General features: G+C 43.2%; 1 protein-coding gene across 1 annotated transcript in view; it reads right to left on the reverse strand.

The window, feature by feature from the left end:
- Window positions 1–25,289, reverse strand: part of LOC144791796 (guanylate-binding protein 1-like) — a 1,313,208-nt gene that overhangs the window by 153,865 nt on the left and 1,134,054 nt on the right. Inside the window, exon 17 of the mRNA XM_078666563.1 lies at window positions 24,981–25,174. Within this exon, the coding sequence (XP_078522689.1) occupies window positions 24,981–25,174 (194 nt within the window). The remainder of the gene's footprint in view (window positions 1–24,980; window positions 25,175–25,289) is intronic.

Raw genomic sequence — 25,289 nt, forward strand, 5'->3', positions numbered from 1 at the left:
GTCTTTTTGCTACTACCTCACTGCAATTACTCTCATTTCTTCTTTTTCGGCCTACCACACGTTTTTCAATCAGAGGATATTGAGGCAAATGTGGAGCATACTCTCTTCTTAACCTATTGTATTCTTTAACACAATGTAGATCTGCACAAATCTTTGTTTCATCACACTCAATCAAGTACAATCCTGATAAAGTTCTGACTCGTGATAATGCCACATATGCCATACCCTCTTTAAACACAGAACTTCCAATGTTCACCAAAGCGCTATGTACACTTAAACCTTGAGATTTATGAATTGTCACAGCATATGCCAAACAAATAGGAAACTGTTTTCGGCGAACATATAAGTCTTTCACAAGCAAAGATCTAGCTGAACAACAACAAATTTGTTCTATTTCATCAATGCCATCAAATTTAATTTTTAAAATTTCAATTCCATCTCTATTTTTGTAATTCACAAAACCAACAACATGACCCATTGCTCCATTTACCAGACCTCTTTCAACATTTAAATTCCTTCTCAAAATGATACGACAATTTAAACACACATTCAGAGTCTTTTCAAAACCAGCAGTTTTAGATATAGCCTTCTCTAATGAATCCAAATTTGATTTCAAATTTTCAGACAAAATAATTGTTGCTCCCATATGTTCAATTTTATCTATAGCTTCCAGTTTCACTATCTCTTCATTTTCTAACTTTAACATTTTGTTGTTGAACATGGAATATTCTTTCAGAGTTGGCATCAAACATATGCCAGATTTCTTCTCGTTAATTTTCTTAAAAATATTCTCTGGAAGAATGTTTTCATTTGGGTACAAATTTGAAATTAATCGTCCATGTAAAGCTTCTTTCCCTTGCTGACTTACTTTTCAGATTCTTACATCTTGTAAAATATTTTTATAATCTTCATCCTTTGCCTGCCGCATATTTTGAAGCAGTTCTGCATATTTGAAGTTTAACCATATATTAATGTTTCCAATGCTTCCTAGGCACTTCCTGGTATCTTCATGCGTGAGCATTTTGAACACAGGTTGTCCTTTCACTGGAGTCAACTGCAGTAGATCTCCAAAAACAATAATGTGTTTTCCTCCAAATAAGACATCTCAAATGCACAAAAGCAAGCATTATATTTGACACCATGCTTACTTCATCAATGATAAGAAGTTTCATTTTCTTCAGGACTCTCGACTTCGGAACACGCATCTCCAGATAGCTTGTGATATTGCAATTTGTTATCATGCTCCACTGGCAGCATCAGTAAACGATGTAAAGTAATCCCTTTAATGTTATGTGCTGCCAGCCCAGTTGGAGCGGTAACAACACAAGATAGCGGTGAGTCAGTCCTTTTCTGCAGATAAGTTGCAATTGCTTTAATCAGAAAACTTTTTCCAGTTCCCGCTTCTCCACTTACGTACAGTTGGACTGGTTTAAATGATGTACATGAGCACTCTTTTTTCTCATGAGTGAATCCATGTTCAATCTGATCTGTGACTTCGTCATATATCTGTTTCTGCTCAAGGTTTAGTCGTTTCACCAAATCTTCTAAGTTAACTACATCATCTTGAGCTTGTTCCATAGCTCTTTCCACCTCATCCATGGCAGTGGCAGCTTCATTTTGAATAATTGGTCCTCCAAGTGGATCCTGACTTAATGAAGCAGAACTCTGACTGTCTTGAGAACTGTCTCTAGCAATCTCTGCAGCAATTGTGGCTTCTTGCTCTATTTCTTCGTTCAACATTTGCAGATCATTTGGAAAAACAGGACATTCTATGGTATCCTTGGTTGCATTAAAAGAATCTTCGTAACAGAGAAAATCTCCAAGTAGTTCCTCTTCTGTACGCCATGGCTTAAAGAGTTGCAAAAGAGCTAAATAGTAAAATTCCCTTTTCTCTGGATTTTCGCAACTCAATTTTCGATGATTAATCAAATGGCCTTTTTTCTGTCTCACTAGACATCCTTCACACCCAATGATAGCATATATTCCATTGTTGATATCTTCTCTGATGGTTCTCTTATAAATATAGTTTTGCCGAACTTCATACAAACAACTGTTCTCAAGATGACTACTTCTATTTGGATAGTATGTATCCAACATGTTTGTCTTCAAAATATCTGTACTTTCTGGTTCTTTCTCCGCCAAATAATCTATTTCTTGTACAGATTTCAAAACTTGATTTCGTGTTGCAGCAAGACCTAGACTCACCCAAATGATGGTTCTAGATTTGGCATAGAGACTTGCTGATGACAATCGATCAGAACATTCATATGCTCCAATTTCTTGATGCGACAACATCTTCAGACTGTAACTGTATAATTTCTTGCTTAGACTCTTTTCATGTGAAATGTCCTCCCACATTTCATTCAGTTCTGTCTTTTCTTTTTTTGTGATGTAAGATGTCACATATCGAGCCACAGCAATAGAGTTGTCAGCAACGAATTGAATATCCATGTTAGCATTCCACATGGACAAAATCACTGGGTTGTAGTCGTTGATGTACTTGGACTCTTCGTTTCTTTTTAAATTGTGTGAAACGACATTTTGTGTAGAACTTGTCCTTGTCTCTGAATTTTCGACGACAGTACTTTCCACAACGATGAGATTGAAAGCGTAAAACTTGTTGCCTTAAACTGTTTTCTTCGGTAGTTTTCGGAACAGCACATGTTGAATACTCTTCAATTAAGCTCATCACTGTCTCATCCGAATCTGTTCCAAATTTGGGTGCATCTTTAATCCACAACAACATATGTATGTGAGGAGCACCTCTCGCTTGATACTCCTTTCTCCAAAAGAAATCCAAAACCTCTCCAAGGGGAGGATTTCTTTTGTTGGTAATAAAAGACATCATAGCTTCAAATCTATGATTAAAATATCTGCATACATTCACAGGATTCAAAGAACACAGTTCTCCAGGTGTTTTGAATTCTATATTTTGTATATTTGCATTTGCCTCTCGTAGAAATTGAAGTAAGTCGTCCCATGCATACTCGGGACAGCTAAGAGTGAGGAACCATGTAGGAGTACCTAAGTTTCTTAGCATACATTTCAATTCCCCATGACGATGGTACCAATACTCGTTTGTACCACGCTGACATGCCATGAGATTGAATAAATGAGATTCCAAAATATTATCTTGCAGATTCACTTTCTCCATAAAGTCCCTCGCCGAAACATTTTGCAGATGTGCTCCACTTTTCAGTATATGGTTTACTGCATAAGAAAGCCCAGACAAGTCACTTTCATACAGTAAATGAAACAAATAGGGAATGCATTGACGAAACCTTGGATCTTCAGCATATAATCTTACAGTTCGATATTCAGATGCAGGAATTTGAAGTGGTCGATCGTCATATCGTCCACCTCGACCTGTTGGAAATAGCTGTGGAAAACAACGAGCTTCCAAACTTTCTTCCCATACACTAATGGGACGTCCTTTTGCTGCTTTCATTTGAAACAATTCAATTGCATCCCCCATTACTTCTTTGGAATGCAAAGGATGAACAGTATAAGGTTCATATATTTCTTCACTTCTAGACACATCAACTTTTTCAATTTGGCCGCCTGAACAATCACTGTCTTCATCTGCAGCTGTTTCCTCTGCTGCAACACATACATCTTTGTAATACTCATTGTTTTTGACTAAATACAACGTTGCCTTTTTGACTTTCCTAACATCCACTAAATCTTGCCAGATGTTTTTACTCTTTGTCGGAACCCCATTAACTAGAATAACTAAAGGTTCCTCTTCTACTTTTTCTATACCAATTGTATCAATATTTTTTTTGAAATCTAGAGGCAAATAAACAACTCTTCACTTTAATCCTCTCTGCAAATCTGTAGGAGGCAATTTCCCTATCTTAGGCTACATGCGAACAATTGCCTGAAAAGGATGGACACATTGAATCAAAATAGATTCATATGTATTTAAATCCATCAATTCACGGGGAATGTCTACCAACTCCAGATTATTATGAACAGCTCTAGCAGGCATTCTGTTTTGATTTAATTTATCATAACAATATTTACAAATACGCTGATCAGAACTCAAATCAAAACAATTCTCCACCCACAAATAAGTTGCAAAATCCTTCCACTCATAATTATTTATCTTTTCACTTTTTACGTATAAATCAACTAATCTAGTTTGATGTTTATAATGACTTCTTCGACAACACACACAAGTAAAATTCGGGCTTTCACTTGATTTCACCTTAAACCTGGTAATTTCCTGCTCAAACTTTTCTGTACTTGAAATCTGTACATTGTCTTCCACATTACCTTGAATTGCTGTGTCAATTTCTACACTGTCCTCTGTTTCACCAAAATAACAAATCTCAATTTCTTCACAAATCTTCTTCACATCTAATTCAGTTCCATGCAAAAGAGCACTGTTTAATTGTTTAAGCTTAAGTGCTGGACTTTTTGCATAATACAACATTCTCACTAATTTCCTCATTTTGGTAGGATGCACTGCTAACATCCTAAAATGATGAAAAACACTCTGACAGACTTTTCTAGAAAGACAAGCCAGTGAATGCCCTTGCAAACCTGTGTTTTCTCTCACTCTGCAAGGATCTAAGTCTTGCAACAACTTCACTTTCTGCTTTAGACTTTTCTTACTATATGTACGTAAGAAATTACAAAACAAATCAATTGATTCCTGTCGCACACTACAAATACAACTACACTTCCAAGTGTACACTGGACCCTTAGTACGTCTCCCTAAAACTTCATCAGTTAACACCTCTTCTGGTTCTCTAGGCACAAGTTACTCTTTTTCAATCGGACAACCGTCTTTCACTTCATACGCTCGACCACTGGTGTCAACTGCATGCACTAAATCATTCTCCTGGAAGTAACTCTCCTCATTAAAAAATAGCTCACAACTTGAACTGTGCATCCATTCTCCTGAAAAAACTTTACAAAAATTAGTCCGATTAAATACTCTTTTCCATCTACTGTTTGATTTGAAAACATCAATTGTCTTGTTAAGTGTCCTAATTCTATTGATTATTAAAATAAATAATTTCTTCTTAACTTCAAAAGCCTGATCAACAATCTTCTCTACACTTTTCTTTTTCTTATAAAAAGCAGCTCTCTGTTTACCTTTCCTAATGTTGTTTAACAAATTTAAAACCACCCTAGTGCGAAACATTCGTTTACGAATGTCTCTAAACTGATTCTGCCTTCTATTCCTATACATATTATTCTCTCCTGCTCCAGTTGTAGGATTCTTTGAGGTTCTCGTCTTCCTTTTCAAATTTACTCTCTCATTCTCTTTTTCTACATGCTGTCCAACATTTTTTTTTTGATCTACATATGTTCCGTAAGAAAGACTTAGTTGTCTTACCAGGAGCTTTGTTCCTGTTTTTTGAAGTATTTGTTGTGGAAGAGTGCTGTAATTCCGTTGCTGTTTTTGTTTTTTTGCGGTTATCTTGTTTTCTTCTCCTTTCCCTTAAGGGCATCTTTCCTTACTCTTGAAATCTTGATTTCAATCTGTGTTAAAGAAAAAAATAGCACATTATAGACCACTATTACCAAACAACAAAGCAATGACAAAAAGCAAACGGTCTATTCAGGGTTACAGATCAGGTGAGGATTCTCCAGGGGTGCAGAAGAGGTGAGGCCTGTATTGAAGAGTGTAGTGGAAGACAGCTCTGTCCACAGGTAGAAAGAAGATGAGACCTGTGTCTAAGAGTGCAGTAGGGGATAGGCTTCATGAAGTCTAGTCCACTGCACTCTTATACACAGGCTTCACCACCTATGCTTCGCAGGAAAGGCCTCTCTCCCACTACAGTCTTGAACATAGGCCTCACCTCCTCTGTCCCTCTGGACATGCCTCACCTCATCTGCACAATCTACTTCCTAATCTGAAGTAACACAGGTGACATTATTGTGAAAGGATTAAATATATGTATTTAATCATGCAGACATTATTTATTCCTTCTCAAAAATCTAAAACTCATTGATTTGCACTAAAATCGTTTTTTAAATAACATTTTAGACACACACTGCAGGTCCTATGTACAAGCATTCAGTGTCCATGACTACAGTGGAGAGAACTGACCTCCTCTCACCCTTGGACAAGCCTTACCTCATCTGTGTCCTCTAGACAGGCCTCAATGTATTGAGTATAAATGATGGTAACTGGGTGCACATGAGGTGACGCATGTCCAAGGGTGTAAATAAGCTCAGGCCTGTCTAAGGATACAGATTAGTTGAAGTCTATTCAGGGTTGCAGATGAGTTGAGGATTGTCTAGGGGTGCAGGAGAGGTGAAGTCTGTATTGAAGAGTGTAGTGGAAGACAGGTGTGTCCACGGGTACAAAGAAGGTGAGACCTGTGTTTAAGAGTGCAGTGGGGGATAGGCTTCATAAAGTCTAGTCCACTGCACTCTTAAACACAGGCCTCACCACCTATACTCCCCAGGAAAGGCCTCTCTCCCACTACAGTCTTGAACACAGACCTCACCTCCTCTGTCCCTCTGGACATGCTTCACCTCATCTGCACAATCTACTTCCTAATCTGAGGTAACACAGGTGACATGATTGTGAAAAGGTCACATTTTTTTATGTAATCATGCACACACAATTTATTCTTTCTCAAAAATGTAAAAGACATTAATTTGCCCCAAAAATGTTTCAGTAGTGTAATGAAAAGCTTATACATATGACCTTTTCTCTGTTTTTCAAATTTTATTCTAAAAAAAGATTATGAGGCATAAGCAGGAGTGCAGATGTGATGAAGCCTGTCCAGGGGAGCACAAAAGGTGAGGCTTGTGTCCAAGAGTGCAGTGGACAGGACTAAACTGGAGTAGTGTGCAAAAAAAAGATGAGCCTCATTTATAAAGCCCTGCATCAGTTTTCCACTGCTGATGCGTCACTTTTTGTGAAGCATCGGGGGCATAAAACATGTGCCTTGTTCCGCCATATTTAAAAAGTGACGCATGTAGGTAGATGCGTCACTTTTTAAACCTCTGCACCACATTATACCTCTGTCAGGTGTAATGTACACAAAGGGGTAATTTCTCCACAAAAGCCTAGTAATAGTGACGCAGTGAAATCTCTGAGATTTCACTGCGTCACTTTTAGGACACTGTTACGTCAAAATCTTGCGCCTGCCTCATAGCAGATATAAGAGTGAGGCAAACGCTTTCACATGCAGCTTTCCCCATGTGAAAGGATGCATTACTGGAGTACAAACATTTCATTTCAATACTGAAAACTCACTATTGTACAAAATACATTTCCTCTCTCTTGCAAACAATCCTACCAAGCATTACCAAAAAAATAACACAAACCAACAGCAAAGAGCTCAGTGTGCTTCCTAATCTGAGGTAACACAGGTGACATGATTGTGAAAAGTTCACATTTTTTTATGTAATCATGCACACACTATTTATTCTTTCTCAAAAATGTAGAAGCCATTGATTTGTCCCAAAATCGTTTTTTAAATAACATTTTAGACACACACTGCAGGTCCTATGTACAAGCATTCACTGTCCATGAGTACAGTGGAGAGGACTGACCTCCTCTCACCCTTGGACAAGCCTTACCTCATCTGTGTCCTCTGGACAGGCCTCAATGTATTGAGTATAAATGAAGGTAACTGGGTGCACATGAGGTGACGCATGTCCAAGGGTGTAAATAAGCTCTGGCCTGTCTAAGGATACAGATTAGTTTAAGTCTATTCAAGGTTGCAGATGAGGTGAGGATTGTCTAGGGGTGCAGCAGAGGTAAGGTCTGTATTGAAGAGTGTAGTGGAAGAGAGGTGTGTCCACGGGTACAAAGAAGGTGAGACCTGTGTTTAAGAGTGCAGTGGGGGATAGGCTTCATAAAGTCTAGTCCACTGCACTCTTAAACACAGGCCTCACCACCTATACTCCCCAGGAAAGACCTCTCTCCCACTACAGTCTTGAACACAGACCTCACCTCCTCTGTCCCTCTGGACATGCTTCACCTCATCTGCACAATCTACTTCCTAATCTGAGGTAACACAGGTGACATGATTGTGAAAAGATCAAATTTTTTTATGTAATCATGCACACACAATTTATTCTTTCTCAAAAATGTAAAAGACATTAATTTGCCCCAAAAATGTTTCAGTAGTGTAATGAAAAGCTTATACATATGACCTTTTCTATGTTTTTCAAATTTTATTCTAAAAAAAGATTATGAGGCCTAAGCAGGAGTGCAGATTTGATGAAGCCTGTCCAGGGGAGCACAAAAGGTGAGACTTGTGTCCAAGAGTGCAGTGGACAGGACTAAACTGGAGTAGTGTGCAAAAAAAGATGAGCCTCATTTATAAAGCCCTGCATCAGTTTTCCACTGCTGATGCGTCACTTTTTATTACGCATCGGCGACATAAAACATGTGCCTTGTTCCGCCATATTTACTAAGTGACGCATGTAGGTAGATGCGTCACTTTTTAAACCTCTGCACCACATTATACCTCTGTCAGGTGTAATGTACACAGAGGGGTCATTTCTCCACAAAAAGCCTCGTAATAGTGACGCAGTGAAATCTATGAGATTTCACTGCGTCACTTTTAGGACACTGTTACGTCAAAATCTTGCGCCTGCCTCACAGCAGATATAAGACTGAGGCAAACGCTTTCACATGCAGCTTTTCCCATGTAAAAGGATGCATTGCTGGAGTACAAGCATTCCATTTCAATACTGAAAACTCACTATTTTACAAAATACATTTCCTCTCTCTTACAAACAATCCTACCAAGCATTACCAAAAAAATAACACAAACCAACAGCAAAGAAGCTCAGTGTGCTTCCTAATCTGAGGTAACACAGGTGACATGATTGTGAAAAGTTCAAATTTTTTTATGTAATCATGCACACACTATTTATTCTTTCTCAAAAATGTAGAAGCCATTGATTTGTCCCAAAATCGATTTTTCAATAACATTTTAGAAACACAGTGCAGGTCCTACTATTTATTCTTTCTCAAAAATGTAAAACTCATTAATTTGCCCCAAAAATATTTTAGTAGTGTAATGAAAAGCTTATACATATGACTTTTTCTCTGTTTTTCAAATGTTATTCTAAAAAAAGATTATGAGGCCTAAGCAGGAGTGCTGATGTGATAAAGCCTGTCCAGGGGAGCACAAAAGGTGAGGCTTGTGTCCAAGAGTGCAGTGGACAGGACTAAACTGGAGTAGTGTGCAAAAAAAAGATGAGCCTCATTTATAAAGCCCTGCGTCAGTTTTGCGCTACTGATGCGTCACTTTTTGTGACGCATTGGCGGCATAAAACATGTGCCTTTTTGCGCCATATTTAAAAAGTGACGCATGTAGGTAGGTGCGTCACTTTTTAAACCTCTGCACCACATTATACCTCTTTCAGGTGTAATGTACACAGAAGGGTAATTTCTCCGCAGAAAGCCTTGTAATAGTGACGCAGTGAAATCTATGAGATTCCCCATGTGAAAGGATGCATTGCTGGAGTACAAGCATTCCATTTCAATACTGAAAATCACTATTTTACAAAATACATTTCCTCAATACATTTCCTCTCTCTTGCAAACAATCCTACCAAGCATTACCAAAAAAATAACACAAACCACAGCAAAGAAGCTCAGTGTGCTTCCTAATCTGAGGTAAATATTTTTATATAATTATGCACACACTATTTATTCCTTCTTAAAAATGTTAAAGCTATGGATTTGCATTAAAATCGTTTTTCAATTACCATTTTAGGAACAGAACACAGGTCCTATGTACAAGCATTCATTTTCACTACTGAAAGCCATTAATTTGCCCTAAAATCGTTTTTTATTTAATATTTTATGAACAGAGCACAGATCCTATTTACAAGCATTCATTTTCACTACTAAAACCCATTGTTTTGCCCTAAAATCGTTTTTCAATTAAAATTTTAGAAACACAGCACAGATCCTATATACAAGCATTCATTTTCACTACTGAAACCCATTGATTTGCACTAACATCGTTTTTCAATTACCATTTCAGGAACAGAACACAGGTCCTATGTACAAGCATTCATTTTCACTACTGAAACCCATTGATTTACCCTAAAATAGATTTTTAAAATAACATTTTAGATACAAAATGCAAGTCCTATGTACAACCATTCAACTTCACTACTGAAACATCACTATTTCACAAAATACAAATCCTCTATTTTACAAATATAGAAACCATGCATTTTCAAAAAAGCATCACACAAACCAACAGCAAAGAAAATCAATGTGCTTCTTAATCTGAACTCTCTATCTAAATGAATCATAACTCACCTTTACAAATGCTTTAGGAGATTCAGAACAGTGTCAGATACACCCACCAATATTTCTTTAGCAGAGCAAAGGGTATGTTCTCCAGGCACTGCAACCATTAATGGCACAGAAAACCTCTAATTCTACACACATATTCCTCATGGTAACCAATCAAAACTCTTCCCTCTCTATTTTCAAATCAACACCCTTCCCCCCCCTCAGCCCTTTCTACCTGTTACCATAGCAACTCCCTCCTCACTGAGCTCCCACGGTTAAAAGTTTATTCTACAATGTTGCAAATGAAATCAGCAAGCATGTTTGACCTCTCAATACACCAGCTTATCCACTGCAATCTTTCTTTAAATGACTTTTTCTTAACCATTCAAATTACTTCTTTCACATAACAGAACCATGCACCTTAACTTTCAGGTTTCAACTATCGGAATCCACCAATCATTGCTTGTGATTCAAGAGCACTGAAACTCCACAGTTTTTTTTTTGCAAACTCCTACTGTTCCAACTGCCATTTCATTCCTACACTTCATCTGACTGCACCAGAACCTCCTCTCACCATGTACTCTGTCTGGATTATTAGACATAGCTACATTCACTGGGCTCAAAGGTATGCAGCTACCAGAAATTTTCACAACCTTGATTTACCAAATGTGCACATAAAATGGATTGGCCAAAGAGGATTGAGATGTCATCAATTGATACCATTGGTGAAAACCTTTTACCATCTGCCACACCCTGACCTCATAATTTTGCACTGTGGTGGAAATGACCTAGGCACTTTGACTGGGGTAGGTCTGGAGATGCTTTTAAAGGACACCATTGGGCAATTGATGACAATTTTTCCACAAACTGCCATGGTATATTCCAATATATGCCAAAGACAGAAATGGAACTGGTCCAACCAATGTTGTCCACAATTTGAGAAAGCACGGAAACATGTGAATAAATCTGTTTCTGCTTACATGAGAGACTATGGAATGGGTTCAATATACAACAACAACTTGCGTTACAACATGCAAGATATCTACAGAGGAGATGGTGTGCACTTCTCAGATGAGGGGAATAGAATATTCCTCCTGAATTTAAGACTGTGCATTGGTACCTACTTGTAGGTACCTAAATCAGCCACAGAACCCAAAAGCTCTTTTCAGGGCTACCCTACCTCTGATAACTCCAAATGATTATCTTTTTCTAACTTTTTTCACTATTTTTCACCAGAGTACGCTCCCGGTACGCGTACCGGGCGCTCCCCCCGCGAAAAATGTATTATTATTTGTTTGCCTATATGGGCCTCCTAAGACCCCCTCAGAAAACCTAGAGGGTCAGGGAGTGCCTACCATGGCCCCTTATACCCATTCCCAACATTTTTTCTCCTCCTTTTTCTGTCTCAAATCTACCGAAACACAAAATGGAGGACTCCCGTAGCGCTCCCAAAAATGTTAAAAGTTAATTTACATAAAAACCACTGGAGACATTTCACCAAATATAGAATAGGCCATACTACATACCAGTCCCTACCATTTTCCCGAATTTGGTGGAATTCCATTGAGCCATTTGGCCTGTAGCCCTCTCTAAATATCCTGAGGTGAATTACTTGACAAAAACACATCTGAAGTGTTAGAATTTACAACCAATTAAAATGTTACTTTCATTTTGTACTATTATTTCATGACATTTGATTGGTTATGTACATGAATATATATAAAGAAAGAGAGGGAAACACAGCTACTACTTCCTAAAGTACATTTCAAAAGGATTTTCACTGAGAAATTAAACTTCTTTTTCAAAGGTAAGATGTTATTTTGAAAACTGAAGTATGTTGTGCACTTTAAGTTAATTTGGAAAACATTTTCTGATAGTTATATACTATCCCTCTGTAATAGTTATAGATTGAGATATGATTCTCTGTTATAGTTATGGATGGAGTTAGGCTTGTATTGTATAATTATGAATTTACTTAGGCTTTATGATATGATGTGATATACACTATTTTATATTTCTACTTCCAGCCTGATACCATACACTGCCCAAAGATAACTTCACTGTTAAAAAATCAAAACTACCTGTCTGAACTTAAACCCAACAGTGCCCTTTCTCTACTGATATATTTATTTTTTATTCAAATTACAGCAAGAAAGTGGAAGGAGAGCAGAATATTTCCTTCAAAATTGTTCTGGAGAACAACGGTGAAAAATTTATTATAGATAATGAAGACTTAGATTTCATGGATGAATCACGGGACTATGAATTAGTTCAATGTGTAGAAGCAGTAGATTCGCTGATTGAAAATGAGGACATTTCCGACAATGTGTTGTTAGAAGTTCTGTTAAATTTGGAAAAAGAATCAGAAAAATAAATTTATATTTAATAATCAAAAATTGTTCGAGACATTATTCATTTTTATATGTAATTCATAAACTAGTACCAAATTGATTATAATGTAAATTCAGAGTTATAGTATACTGTGCAACTTTTTTATGTTACATAGTAATTTTACTCATAGTTACTTCCTTTCTCCCACTATATTATCTCCAATGTGTATTTTACATCTCTTTTTCATCTCCTGCCTCCGTGTTCTTTCTGCTTTCCTGACAGACTATGATATGGATTCCATATACCACAATAACTTCTGTAACAACATACAAGATATCTACAGAGGAAACGGTGTACATTAAATTTAAGACTCAGCATTGGTACCTACATATTGGTACTTAAATCACCCACACAACACCACAACTCTATTCAGAGCTACCCTACCTCTAAGCACTTTACATTCTTATTTTACTGTTTCACTGAGTTTTCCCCATGTGTGGGGGGGAGGTGTGTGTGGGGTGTGTCTGTGAGGTGTGTGGGTGTGTGTGTGTGTGTCTGGGGGGGTGAGGTGTATAGGTGTGTGCAGGTGTGTGGGGGTGTAAGGTGTGTGTGTGGGTGTGTGGGGTGTTTGGGTGTAGGTGGGGGTGTGGGTGTGTAAGGTGTGTGTGGGGGGTGTGTGGGTCTGGGGGATATGTGTGTAGGATGTGTGTGTATGTGTGGGATGTGTGGGTGTGTCTCTGAGGTGTGTGTGTGTGTGTGTGTGGGAGGGGAGGTGTGTGCGTGGGATGTGTGGGGTGTGTCTGTGAGGTATCTGTGTGTGCGTGTGTGTATGTGTGTGTGTTGGGGGGGAGGTGTATGTGTGAGTGTGGGTGTGTGGGATGTGTGGGTGTGGGTGTGGATGTGTAAGGTGTCGGTGTGGGGGTGTGGGGTGTTTGGGTGTGGGTGGAGGTGTGTGTGTGTGAGGTTTGTCTGGGGAGTGTGTGGGTGTGGGGTTGTGTGCATGTGGGTGTGTGCGGGACGTACTTGTAGGTACCTAAAACAGCCACAGAACCCAAAAGCTCTTTTCAGAGCTACCCTACCTCTAATCACTCGAAATGATTTTTTTACACTACTATTTACACTATTTTTCACCAAAGTACGCTCCCCGGTGCACGTACCGGGCGCTCCCCCCGCGAAAATCGAAAAAAAAATTTAAAATGTTTTTTACCCGCGGGACCCTTTTATGGCCCCCACATCAAACCTAGGGGGTCAGGGGGGTCTACCCTGCCCCCTTTTGGTTATTTCCCCCTTTGTTTTTGCCACCTCTTGTGTCTCGATCCTACCGAGACACAAGATGGCGGCCGCTCCGGACTGTTTCGAATGTTTACAGACACTCGAGAGCCAATCAGCTTTCCGTGCGCAAGTCGCGTAGCGCACCCGGAGCGCTCCCCGGGGCGCGTACCGGGGCGCGGCTATAGATATATATTTTTTTTTAACCTAAATTACTCAAAATCCTCTGGAGCACATATCTTGAGACATAGCAAAGGCACATCGGGCTACCAGTCCCTACAATTTTGCCAAGTTTGGTGAAAATCCATTCAGCCGTTCGAGCAAACAGTGAGTCCGACCGCCCTATGGAAATTAACATGGGGAAAACACGTTTTGGGACCCCCCTTTTATCTCGGCCCCCGCTTGACGGATCCCCCCCAAACTTTCAGGGAAGGACCGGAGCGCCGCGAGGCAAAGTTGAGGAAAATTTCAGGCAGATTCCTCAACCGGCGCCAAAGTTATTCCCAATAGAATGTTGCGATTTCCCTATGGAAAACAATCCTAACTATAACTACCTACTGGCAACCGCCATTATATATTCACTGAAAAAACCATAGGTTATAGACCATATATAGTTAGGAATTAGCATTTAAAAAACCTTATTTTACTCACACAAAACCATTGAAATTCCATATATAGTTAGTTGCACTAACTATATATCGCGCATCCGCAATCCACTGCTGATGATGTCACATATTACATCATTCATGACATGGTCAGTGACATCACTGATGACATCACTGATGACATCTCAAATGACATCACTGATGACAACATCCAGTGACTCTATGTTTCTGTAAAGTTAAAATATGTTTTACATATTGAAGAATGAGTAGATGTATAAGTGTCTGAATGAAGGTTTTAGTAGGTGCGTGGTTGACTGTATAAGTGAGTGATTAAATGCGTCTTACTGAATGCATAGGTTAGTGACTAAACTGTGTGAAAGTTTGCATCAGTATGTCTGTTGTTGTGCAAGCTGCTGCATGTGTTGATCAGTAGCTATATGAGTGGCTATATGGGTTATTGATTGGTTGCCCAAGTATTTGTATGGGAGACTGAGTGTGTGTGTGGCTGGTTGGGAGGTGTGTGACTCTGTGCACCCCACGCCGACTTTCGGCGCAGCATTGTAGGATGGCCACACCAGTGCGGCAACTGGCTAGACACCACCTCGGTGCCATCCGGATCTCGGCGCCCCACTGCAGATGAAGTGCCTCCACATGGAGGGAGAGACTCGTTTGCGCCGCCTCCCCCCCGCTTCTCAGAACTCTCAACTATGATACCACCTCGGTGCCATCCGGATCTTGGCACCTTGTGCTGGTTCCGGCCTATTCACACATCGGTCCGCTACTGACGCCACCTCACAGGCCAACGGGGCGCCCCACGCCGACTTTCGGCGCAGCATTGTAGGATGGCCACACCAGTGCGGCAACTTGCTGGACACCACCTCGGTGCCATCCGGATCTTGGCGCGTTGCGCTGCCTTTGGCCCTATTTGCACATCGGTCCGCTACTGACGCCACCTCACAGGCCAACGGGGCGCCCCACGCCGACTTTCGGCGCAGCATTGTAGGATGGCCACACCAGTGCGGCAACTTGCTGGACACCACCTCGGTGCCATCCGGATCTTGGCGCGTTGTGCTGCCTTCGGCCTATTCGCACATCGGTCCGCTACTGACGCCACCTCACAGGCCAACGTGGTACCCCACGCCGACTTTCGGCGCAGCATTGTAGGATGGCCACACCAGTGCGGCAACTTGCTGGACACCACCTCGGTGCCATCCGGATCTTGGCGCGTTGTGCTGCCTTCGGCCTATTCGCACATCGGTCCGCTACTGACGCCACCTCAGAGGCCAACGTGGTACCCCACGCCGACTTGCGGCGCAGCATTGTAGGATGGCCACACCAGTGCGGCAACTTGCTGGACACCACCTCGGTGCCATCCGGATCTTGGCGCGTTGTGCTGCCTTCGGCCTATTCGCACATTGGTCCGCTACTGACGCCACCTCACAGGCCAACGGGGCACCCCACGCCGACTTTCGGCGCAGCATTGTAGGATGGCCACACCAGTGCGGCAACTTGCTGGACACCACCTCGGTGCCATCCGGATCTTGGCGCGTTGTGCTGCCTTCGGCCTATTCGCCGCAAGTGCGCACGCAACTCAGCTGCATAGCGAGTGAAACACCAAGGGGCGCCCCACTGCAGCCGAGGAACCTTCATCTTGGGGGCGACGCACAGCATCACATTGTTTTCCAATGCAATCAGATCCTCAAACAGCCCCCACTGACTGACGCGAACTCACAGGCCAACGGGGCGCCCCACGCCGACTTTCGGCGCAGCATTGTAGGATGGCCACACCAGTGCGGCAACTTGCTGGACACCACCTCGGTGCCATCCGGATCTTGGCGCGTTGTGCTGCCTTCGGCCTATTCGCACATCGGTCCGCCACTGACGCCGCCTCACGTGCCAACGGATTTTCTACGCTTTTTATAACCCTATGCCGCATAACAGGTCATGTAACTTGTTTATAAAACTTTTCATTGGTTCATTTTACTTTTGGTTCCCTTGACATCGTCCTACCTGATTTACAGCGGACAGCATTAATTATTTGCATTATCGAGCGTAGGAGCTACCCTACTATGCCAGCACAGTGTGTGGATTTAGCAGCGCGTTTTTAACCGAGTGCCTCGTTTTTCCCCATAAAATATTGTTTATGTAGTTGGATGTTTGACCCTTGCTTTTAAAGTATCTTTGGAGAGTAGCACTTACTTGCATTTTAAACTGTGTCCCTCACCGCGCTTTTCGCGGCTCTTTAGGCTTCTGAATTCCATCGCCGCCATCTTGGGGGTAGTTTAGGGATTCTGTATAGGCGCCACTTCCGCGAGCGCTCTAGTTTCAGGCACAGGAGGCGCGGCCCCTATTTAAGACGAGTGGAGCAAGCAGCTCACCCCTTGACATCGTCCTACCTGATTTACAGCGGACAGCATTAATTATTTGCATTATCGAGCGTAGGAGCTACCCTACTATGTCAGCACAGTGTGTGGATTTAGCAGCGCGTTTTTAACCGAGTGCCTCGTTTTTCCCCATAAAATATTGTTTATGTAGTTGGATGTTTGACCCTTGCTTTTAAAGTATCTTTGGAGAGTAGCACTTACTTGCATTTTAAACTGTGTCCCTCACCGCGCTTTTCGCGGCTCTTTAGGCTTCTGAATTCCATCGCCGCCATCTTGGGGGTAGTTTAGGGATTCTGTATAGGCGCCACTTCCGCGAGCGCTCTAGTTTCAGGCACAGGAGGCGCGGCCCCTATTTAAAGCTATCATGAAGACGCGCAGCGGTGACGCGCAGCGGAGGCGCCGTTTCAGCGCCGGAGTCACGCCAGAGTCCAGCCCGTCTGGGCCCGTCCGGGCCCAGACGGGCTTAGGGCCTGATACTCTGTCTAAATGTTATCCCACGAGGCGCTCTTATGAGCGCGAGGAACTCTTGGCTCTTCGTCAGATAATTACCGACAGCGATCACTCCCCTATTCAACGCCCTTCCCCCCCCACAGTCGGTGGGGTAGGGATGAACAATCTCACTAGTAAAGGCAAGAACAACTTGGTTGTAGGTCTACTGAATTGTAGATCCCTTCCACGTCACTCGGCAGAAGTTAATCTACTCATTCAAGATTCTGCTTTAGATCTTCTGTTTTTAACGGAAACTTGGATTACTCCCAGTTCCGATGCGGATATTGTGGAGGCTCTTTCGCCGGGCTACCTTATCTATCATTTGGATAGACCAGAGGGGCGAGGGGGCGGCCTCGCTATTGTATACAGGAACCTGTTTGTATGCAGGGCGCAGAATGGCTCACTCTCGGATTGTGAGAGCTGCCACTTCGCTTTCCGGATATCCCCTACAGTTTCGATATCAGGCTTACTGATTTATCGGCCCCCGGGCGCTCTGGGTAATTTTGTGAGCTCCCTTGTGGAATCAGTGACGACCCTGGCCGCATCTACGGCTAATTTCATGGTATTAGGTGATCTCAACCTTCACTTCAACGATCCCACTGACCAAGCAGCTCAGGATCTCCAGGGCGACTTTAAAGAGTGCGAGCTGGGCCTAATTAATTCCGGGGCCACTCACGAAAAGGGACACCTACTCGACCCGATGTTCTCCAACATTCCCCGCTTTACAGCTAGGCCGGCCCTTCCCCTTCCATGGTCAGACCACTTCATGGTATCAGCACTTTGGCAAATTGATCCTCCGCCTACAAGTGCCAAGCAGGCCTTTCTAGTGGACAGAGCCTGGTCTAGACTCACGGTTAACAACTGGACCGCCAAGCTGGAAGACATGCTCCCCCCTTCTGAGTCGGACCCAGTTAAGGCTGACGCCAATATTAACAATTGGCTATCTGCTTCGTTGGACGCTCTTATTCCCAAAAAGAGAGTTCAAAAGAGGGAGAAAAGAGTAGGTTCTGCTCCGTGGTACTCTGTAGAACTTCGCACACTCAGGAAGGGATGTAAAAGGATGGAGAGGTTATGGAGGAAGAAATGGGAATTATCGAGGAGAGAAGATTATCGGGCTGCAATGAGGGGCTATAAGTTCGCTCTTCGACAGGCGAAAGCCCGATTCTTTGAAGATCGTATTAAATCTGCCTCTAGTTCTTCTAGGGAGAGTTTCAAAGTGGTTAAAGAACTGCTTAAAGTTCCTGAGCCGGCTGCCACTTATGACAAACAAAAATGCACGGAGCTTGCTGAGTTTTTCCACACAAAAATTGAGAAGATCTTAAATTCCCTACCCCAGCCTATGCTGTTTCAGGATAATGGGAAGCAGATTTTGGGAACTCAGGTCGGAGAGACAGCTTTCCATCTTGATTCCTTCGGCCCAGTATCTGCGAGCGAGGTAGCCAAAACCTTAGCATCGGTTAAAAGTGGTTCCCCCATGGACCCGGTTCCCATGAGGTTCCTCAAACAGGTAACCGCATCTATTGTGGCTCCCGTGACGGACCTAATGAACGCTTCTTTTGTCCAGGGTGTGGTGCCACCTACTTGGAAAACTGCTGTTGTGAAGGCTCTTTTAAAAAAGCCTAATCTGGACCCCACGGACCTGTCGAACTTTAGGCCCATCTCGCTGCTGCCGGGCCTCGGCAAAATCGCGGAACGGCTGGTCAACAAGCAACTGTCAGCCTTCTTGGAGTCGAATGGACTCCTCCGGGCTTCGCAGACCGGCTTTCGCCCAGGTCAGGGCACCCACACTGCCCTTTTGGCGGTCGTCGATGAAACTAGACGGATTCTGGATTCAGGAGGGTCAGTGGCAGTGATCCTCCTGGACCTCAGTGCGGCGTTTGACACCGTGAACCATCAGGTGTTGATTCAGCGGCTGGCTGAGGTAGGGGTGTCAGGGGTAGCCCTGCAGTGGCTGAGATCTTTCCTTTCCGGACGATCTTACCAGGTTCGGGATGGCTGAGAGAGCTCCAAGTCAATTTCCCTCCAGTGTGGAGTGCCACAGGGCTCTTCTTTGAGCCCTACATTATTTAATGTTTACATGGCCCCCCTGGAGGATGTAGTGTCCCCATATGACATCAAAATCGTCAGCTATGCTGACGATACGCAGCTGGTGGTGTCTTTATCCCACCTGACCGACAACCCCGACACTTTGAACTCCTGCCTGTCGGATGTTCATACTTGGATGGAAGAATCCTCCCTTAAACTGAACGGGTCGAAAACGGAAATATTGCTGCTGGGGAGTAAAACTCCCCTTTTCCCTTCGATTCACTGGCCGAGATGCATGGGTGTCCTCCCAGCTCCCAAAGAAGCAATTAAGAGCCTGGGAGTCTGGCTAGAACCAGACTTGTCCTTTCACACCCAAGCCAAGAAAACCACAGGAGTGTGCTATGCCCTGCTTCGGTCGGCTCGAAAAATGTTCCCTCTCCTACCGTTAACATCGAGGAAGCTGTTGATTCAGGGTCTTATAACATCTAGACTTGACTATAGTAACGCCATTTTTCTGGGCGCCCCTGAATCCACCTTCAAGACCCTTCAGCAGGTACAAAATGCAGCGGCAAGGCTGCTTATGGATATCCCGAGGACGCAATCAGCGAAACCGGCATTGAAGGCGCTGCATTGGCTCCCAGTACGGGAGAGAGTGACTTTTAAGGCACTTTGCACTGCCCATAAAATCCTCTCAGGGAAAGGTCCCCTCATTCTAAAAAACCTAGTTATTCCATATAAAGCAAGCAGAACGCTGCGATCTGATCGGAAACATCTCTTGCTAGTCCCTAGAGTCAAAAAGGCCCGTACGGGTGGGAGAAGATTCTCATTTAATACAGCAAAGATCTGGAACTCGCTTCCTCTAAAACTACGCGCCGAGTCTTGCACACTGCGTTTCCGCAAAGGTCTTAAAACCTTTTTGTTCCCCGTTTAGTGATCTAATTCTGTCCCCCAGGACCATCGGATGTTGTCTGGAAAAGCGCTGGGATGCCCAAGGGTAACTGCGCGCTATATAAGATTTTAAATAAAATAAATAAATAAATAAATGAGGAAGGCTTGATCATATGACCTAAAATAACACTTTTCATTGGATTAAAACATTTTTTTTCCCAAACGATGAAAGCCCCACCTTGTTTCTGGATGTTTCAGACTGAAGCTGGCGTCAGCATGAAAGCACCACCATCTCGTGGCTCCGTCGTGGTCATTCCGCGAGCAATCATGGCAGCCGCTCCCCACCGGAAACGTGCAGGAGTCGGGGGCCCCTAAGACTTTTGTAGAATCTTCAAGGCTGAGGGGATGCTTTCGAGAATGGGGTCCAAGACCTAGCAGACAAGCGTCCGAGTTCCAAGGTGTCCCAGGGCCATTTCAGTGGACCAGGCCCAAAAAGGAAAGAGCCTGCCGCCATTTTGAGAGTCCTGTGGCAGCCGCCTATCGCTGCACCGCAAGAGTGGGCGCAACTCAGCTGAATGGCGGATTTCGGCACACTATACCAAAAGCGGGCGGAATGGCAACTGAAACGGTAAAGGGGCGCCCCACTACAGCAGCCGAGCCTCCACCTGGGGAGGCCCGTTCACGCTGCCTCACCCCCCCCCCCCCCCCAGGGCGCCCCACGCCGTTATTCGGAGCAGCATTGTAGGATACCAAAACCAGTGCGGCAACTTACTGGACATCACCTGGGTGCCATCCACATCTCAGCGCGTTCTGCTGCCTTGGGACTATTCGCACAACAGACCGCTACTGACAATGCCTCCCCCGGGACGCCCCACGCCGTTTTTCGGAGCTGCATTGTACGATACCAAAACCAGTGCGGCAACTTACTGGACATCACCTGGGTGCCATCCACATCTCAGCGCGTTCTACTGCCTTGGGACTATTCGCACAACAGACCGCTACTGACGAGGCCTCCCCCCGCACCCCCCGGGACGCCCCACGCCGTTTTTCGGAGCTGCATTGTAGGATACCCAAAACCAGTGCGGCACTCAGGTAACATCACCTGGGTGCCGTCCAGAACTCAGCACGTTGTGCTGCCTTGGGACTATTCACACAAAACACAGCTACTGACCATTGTTGCTTCTTTTTTCCATAAAATGTTTAAATGTATTTACTGTTTTTGTTACGTTGTATATATTTATAAGTTATTAAAGTTTTATAATCCTACTACTTTGTTGGAGTGCTATATATTTTTAATGTGACACATAATTGTAAAAACTTTGATGTACAAAGAGGCATCCCTGGAATCTTCCGCTTCAGGCTGGGTCCCCTCCCCAATCACAATACAGGATGGTTTTCAGATAGTAGGAACGCGTGTGGTGTGACGGATCTCATCGGGTGGGGGCCTTGATCTACTGTAACTCCTTTGAAGAGGGGTGATTCTTTACAGCTGGAGCCATAAACTACATCTGCAGGGCTAGGTGATAGCCTGGGACCGGCCTGGACAATCGGACACAGAGGAAGAGGAGTGTCAGAGGGTGCGGTAGTGAATAGGGCGAAAGGGAGGTGTCGAGCGGGCACAGGGTGTGATTCTCAGGGAAGAGCAGAGCAGATGGGGGGAGGTTTATTGCCCATGCATAAGACAGAGAGCGGGGGTGACCAGTGCCTGGGGGAGATGCTTGCGAGGGTGGGGAGCCATGCTAAGGATCGACAGCGTGCAGAGAGTGGGTCTGGTCAAGGCATCTAAAATGGCTGCCGTGCACGACAAAAGTGTGGCATTTGAAAAAAGGCAAGATGGCGCAGACAATGTTTATCAACACTTCCTGATTTCCTTCGAATCGAACGTTAACAGACGTTATCTCTCCCACACTACCGGTCCCCCTGGGCTTAAACGCCGAGATGGTAGGGACTGCATCCCGTGGAGATAGGCCGAGACGTCACTCGGCAGAAAAAAAAAAATCAAAAAAAGTCTATAAACATACAATAAGTTAAAAGTCAATCATTCTTGTTTCCTTGTAGTACGCTCCCCAGACCGCTTCCCGTTTTTTTTTTTTTTGCCCCGCGGGGCCCTTTTAAAGCCTCCACATCAAACCTAGGGGGTCAGGGAGGATCTACTATGCCCCCTTATGGTCATTTGCCCCTTCGCTTTGGCCTCCTCTTGTCTCTCGATCCTACCGAGAGACAAGATGGCGGCCGCTACGGACTGTTTGGAATGTTTACAGACACCGGAGAGCCAATCAGCTTCGCTTCGCAAAGCTCCGTAAAGCGAAAAGTACGCGAAACGGAGCGCTACCCGGGACGCTGTCACAGATATATATCTTTTTTTGAACGTTAATTTCTCAAAATCCACTGGAGCACATATATTGAGACCTAGCAAAGGCACATCGGGCTACCAGTCCCTACAATTTTGCCAAGTTTCGTGCAAATCCATTCAGCCGTTCGGGCTAAAAGTGAGGCCAACCGCCCTATGGAAATTAACATGGAAATTAACATGGGAAAAACGCGTTTTGGGACCCCCCTTTTTTCTCGGCCCCCCCTTGACGAACCCCCCCCAAATGTTCAGGGGCTGCTCAGAAACAAAATGTTCCATTTTCCTGAAAATTTCAGCCAATTCCGTCCACAAACGCCAAAGTTATTAGACATAGAATTTTCAAAAATCCCATAGAGAAAAAATCCTAACTATATATACCTACTGGCGACCGCCAGTAGGTTATATATATATATATATATATATAGGGCAGAAATGCACCATATTTAAGGCAATAAGGTACATTCCTGCCTTTTCTCCCGCACTGGTGAACTTTTGATAGCCTGTCTCCAACTCAGATACCTGTGCACCATGGTCCAAGGGTGCCTGGGTTGCATGCAGAACATTTTTTGTGCAAGAAGGGACACCGTCCTGCACAAAAAAAGTCCTGGGAGCCGTATTCCTCTTTCGATGTGTGCTAAATAGAAAAAGGAAGAAAGGAGGAGAAATAGCGATATTTTTCCTCCTTACTCCTTCCCTAGAAAGGTGTAAGATTTTGGTGCATCCCAGGTTCGCAAGTCTTTGTACCTCAGGGATGCAATAAAAACCATGACAGTTGCGTGGGAACACCCATGCAATGCTTTCCAAGGGCAGAGTACCGCAATGCAGTGATTTGCGCTGTATTGCATTACACCAAATTTTTTAAGCCACTCAGAGCCACGCAAAGTGGCTTTCCGCAGCTTAAAAATATGACTTAGAGGTCTTTTTCATGCATGTAGTATGTTGCGAGGTGTAAACATGATCCAACCATCTCATAAATAAGCCCCAAGACTATAATTCCTAAGGAATATTAATATTTTAGAGACTGTATCGTTGCAGGTCATATTTTTGTCATGCAACCCTTCTGAACGCCAGTCCATGATAGATGGCAGTGTATTATTTTCAAGGCATCGCCAAGATCCAGAAGCATGTAGGGCTCCGTAGAAATCTCAATCCCCCACATGCATCATCCCGGCCGTTTGCGAATTCTAAATTGCGAAAAATAGCGAAACGCAATTTAGAATTCGCAAAACGGGATGCATGAATATTTTCTAATAATAATAGCAATTCAGTCAAATTCGCATTTTTTTCCGAATCCCTAATATTATGCGAATTCTAATTTGCTAATTCGCATTTCCCATTGATTCCTATGGGCCAAAAGGCCCATAGGAATCAATGGGAATTGCGAATTAGCAAATCTTCATGCATTCCATGGGTGCAGGGGAGGTCCAAAGGACCCCCCCCTGCACCCCTGAAATTTATTTTTAAGTGGATGTTTCACATACACATGTCCTATGGACATGTGTGTCTGTAACATGCAAGTTTTAAAAATGTTTTTTTTTGCTTTTTTAACAATTTTCGCAAATTAACACGAGGGTCAACCTCGTGTTAATTTGCACTTCCAATTTTCAAATTCGCTATTTTTTTTAAAATGATGCATTGCATTTAAGGAATCGCACAAATGCGATTCCTTAAATGCATTCGCATTTTTTAGAAATGCTAAAAATAGCGAATTAAGCACAAAAGTTTGATGCATCCCAAAAACGGTTTTGCATTCGCAAACGGCCGATTTTTCCGAATCGCACCGTTTGCGAATGCAAAAAACGTTGATGCATGTGGGGGAATATGCCTCTTCACAAATGTTGAAGATGTGCTTCATTCAGAAACAGACTTATTTATTTATCAGAAGTTTCTTTTCTCGAGCGAAGTTCTTGCCTTCTGACAGACACATTTGTTTTCCTCGAGCATCAATGGTTTCCTGCCTTTGTATTGTACACAGTGTGCATATGTGCGTGAGTCCGCTGATGGAATGCCTAGAGAAGCGGCGTACTGGTCATACAAACTGACCCTTTTCTCTTCTGCTCTCCTGACACTTCTAATATGACACTAGAAGGAAATATGTTGAAAGGAAATCGTATAGGGAGCTGACTCCCCAACCAGACAATCGTGATGGATGCATTTATCCAAGGAGGGTTAAGTGCTATTGAAGGGACATGGCCTCAGAAGAAGCAGTCCTCAAATGTTAGTCTGTTATTTATGCATTTATAGAGCATCTTATTATGATGGACAACTTGGGTCCCAAGTAACACTTCCATTACATTCAAATGAGATTGTAAAACATTTATACTATAAAATATTGATATTACATACTATACAATAAAATGGCAAATGTTAAATAATAAAGCTGGTCTGAGACTTACCTTGAGTTTTTGACTTATTTCCCTCTCGTTATCCTGCATCATTTTCAGTCTATCCTTCTCCATCACTTGTGTCAGCTGCTTGACATGTTCCTCGATGCTTTTCTGCTGGGCCTCCAACTTTTGCTGGGCTGCTGCTTGCATCACTTCCTTGAGCTTCATCTCCCGCTCTGCAGCTTGTAACTTTTCTTGCTCCTCTGATGAAAATACATAAGCGAAAGAGGTTCCTAAGAAGATATGTACTCTGCAAACTCAAAGCTGTTACGATAGTGAAAGTGCAAACGTGCTAAATCTTCCTGCAAAGCCCACTTC

Source organism: Lissotriton helveticus, chromosome 11, assembly GCF_964261635.1.
Source record: "Lissotriton helveticus chromosome 11, aLisHel1.1, whole genome shotgun sequence".
Taxonomy (NCBI): Eukaryota; Metazoa; Chordata; class Amphibia; order Caudata; family Salamandridae; genus Lissotriton; species Lissotriton helveticus.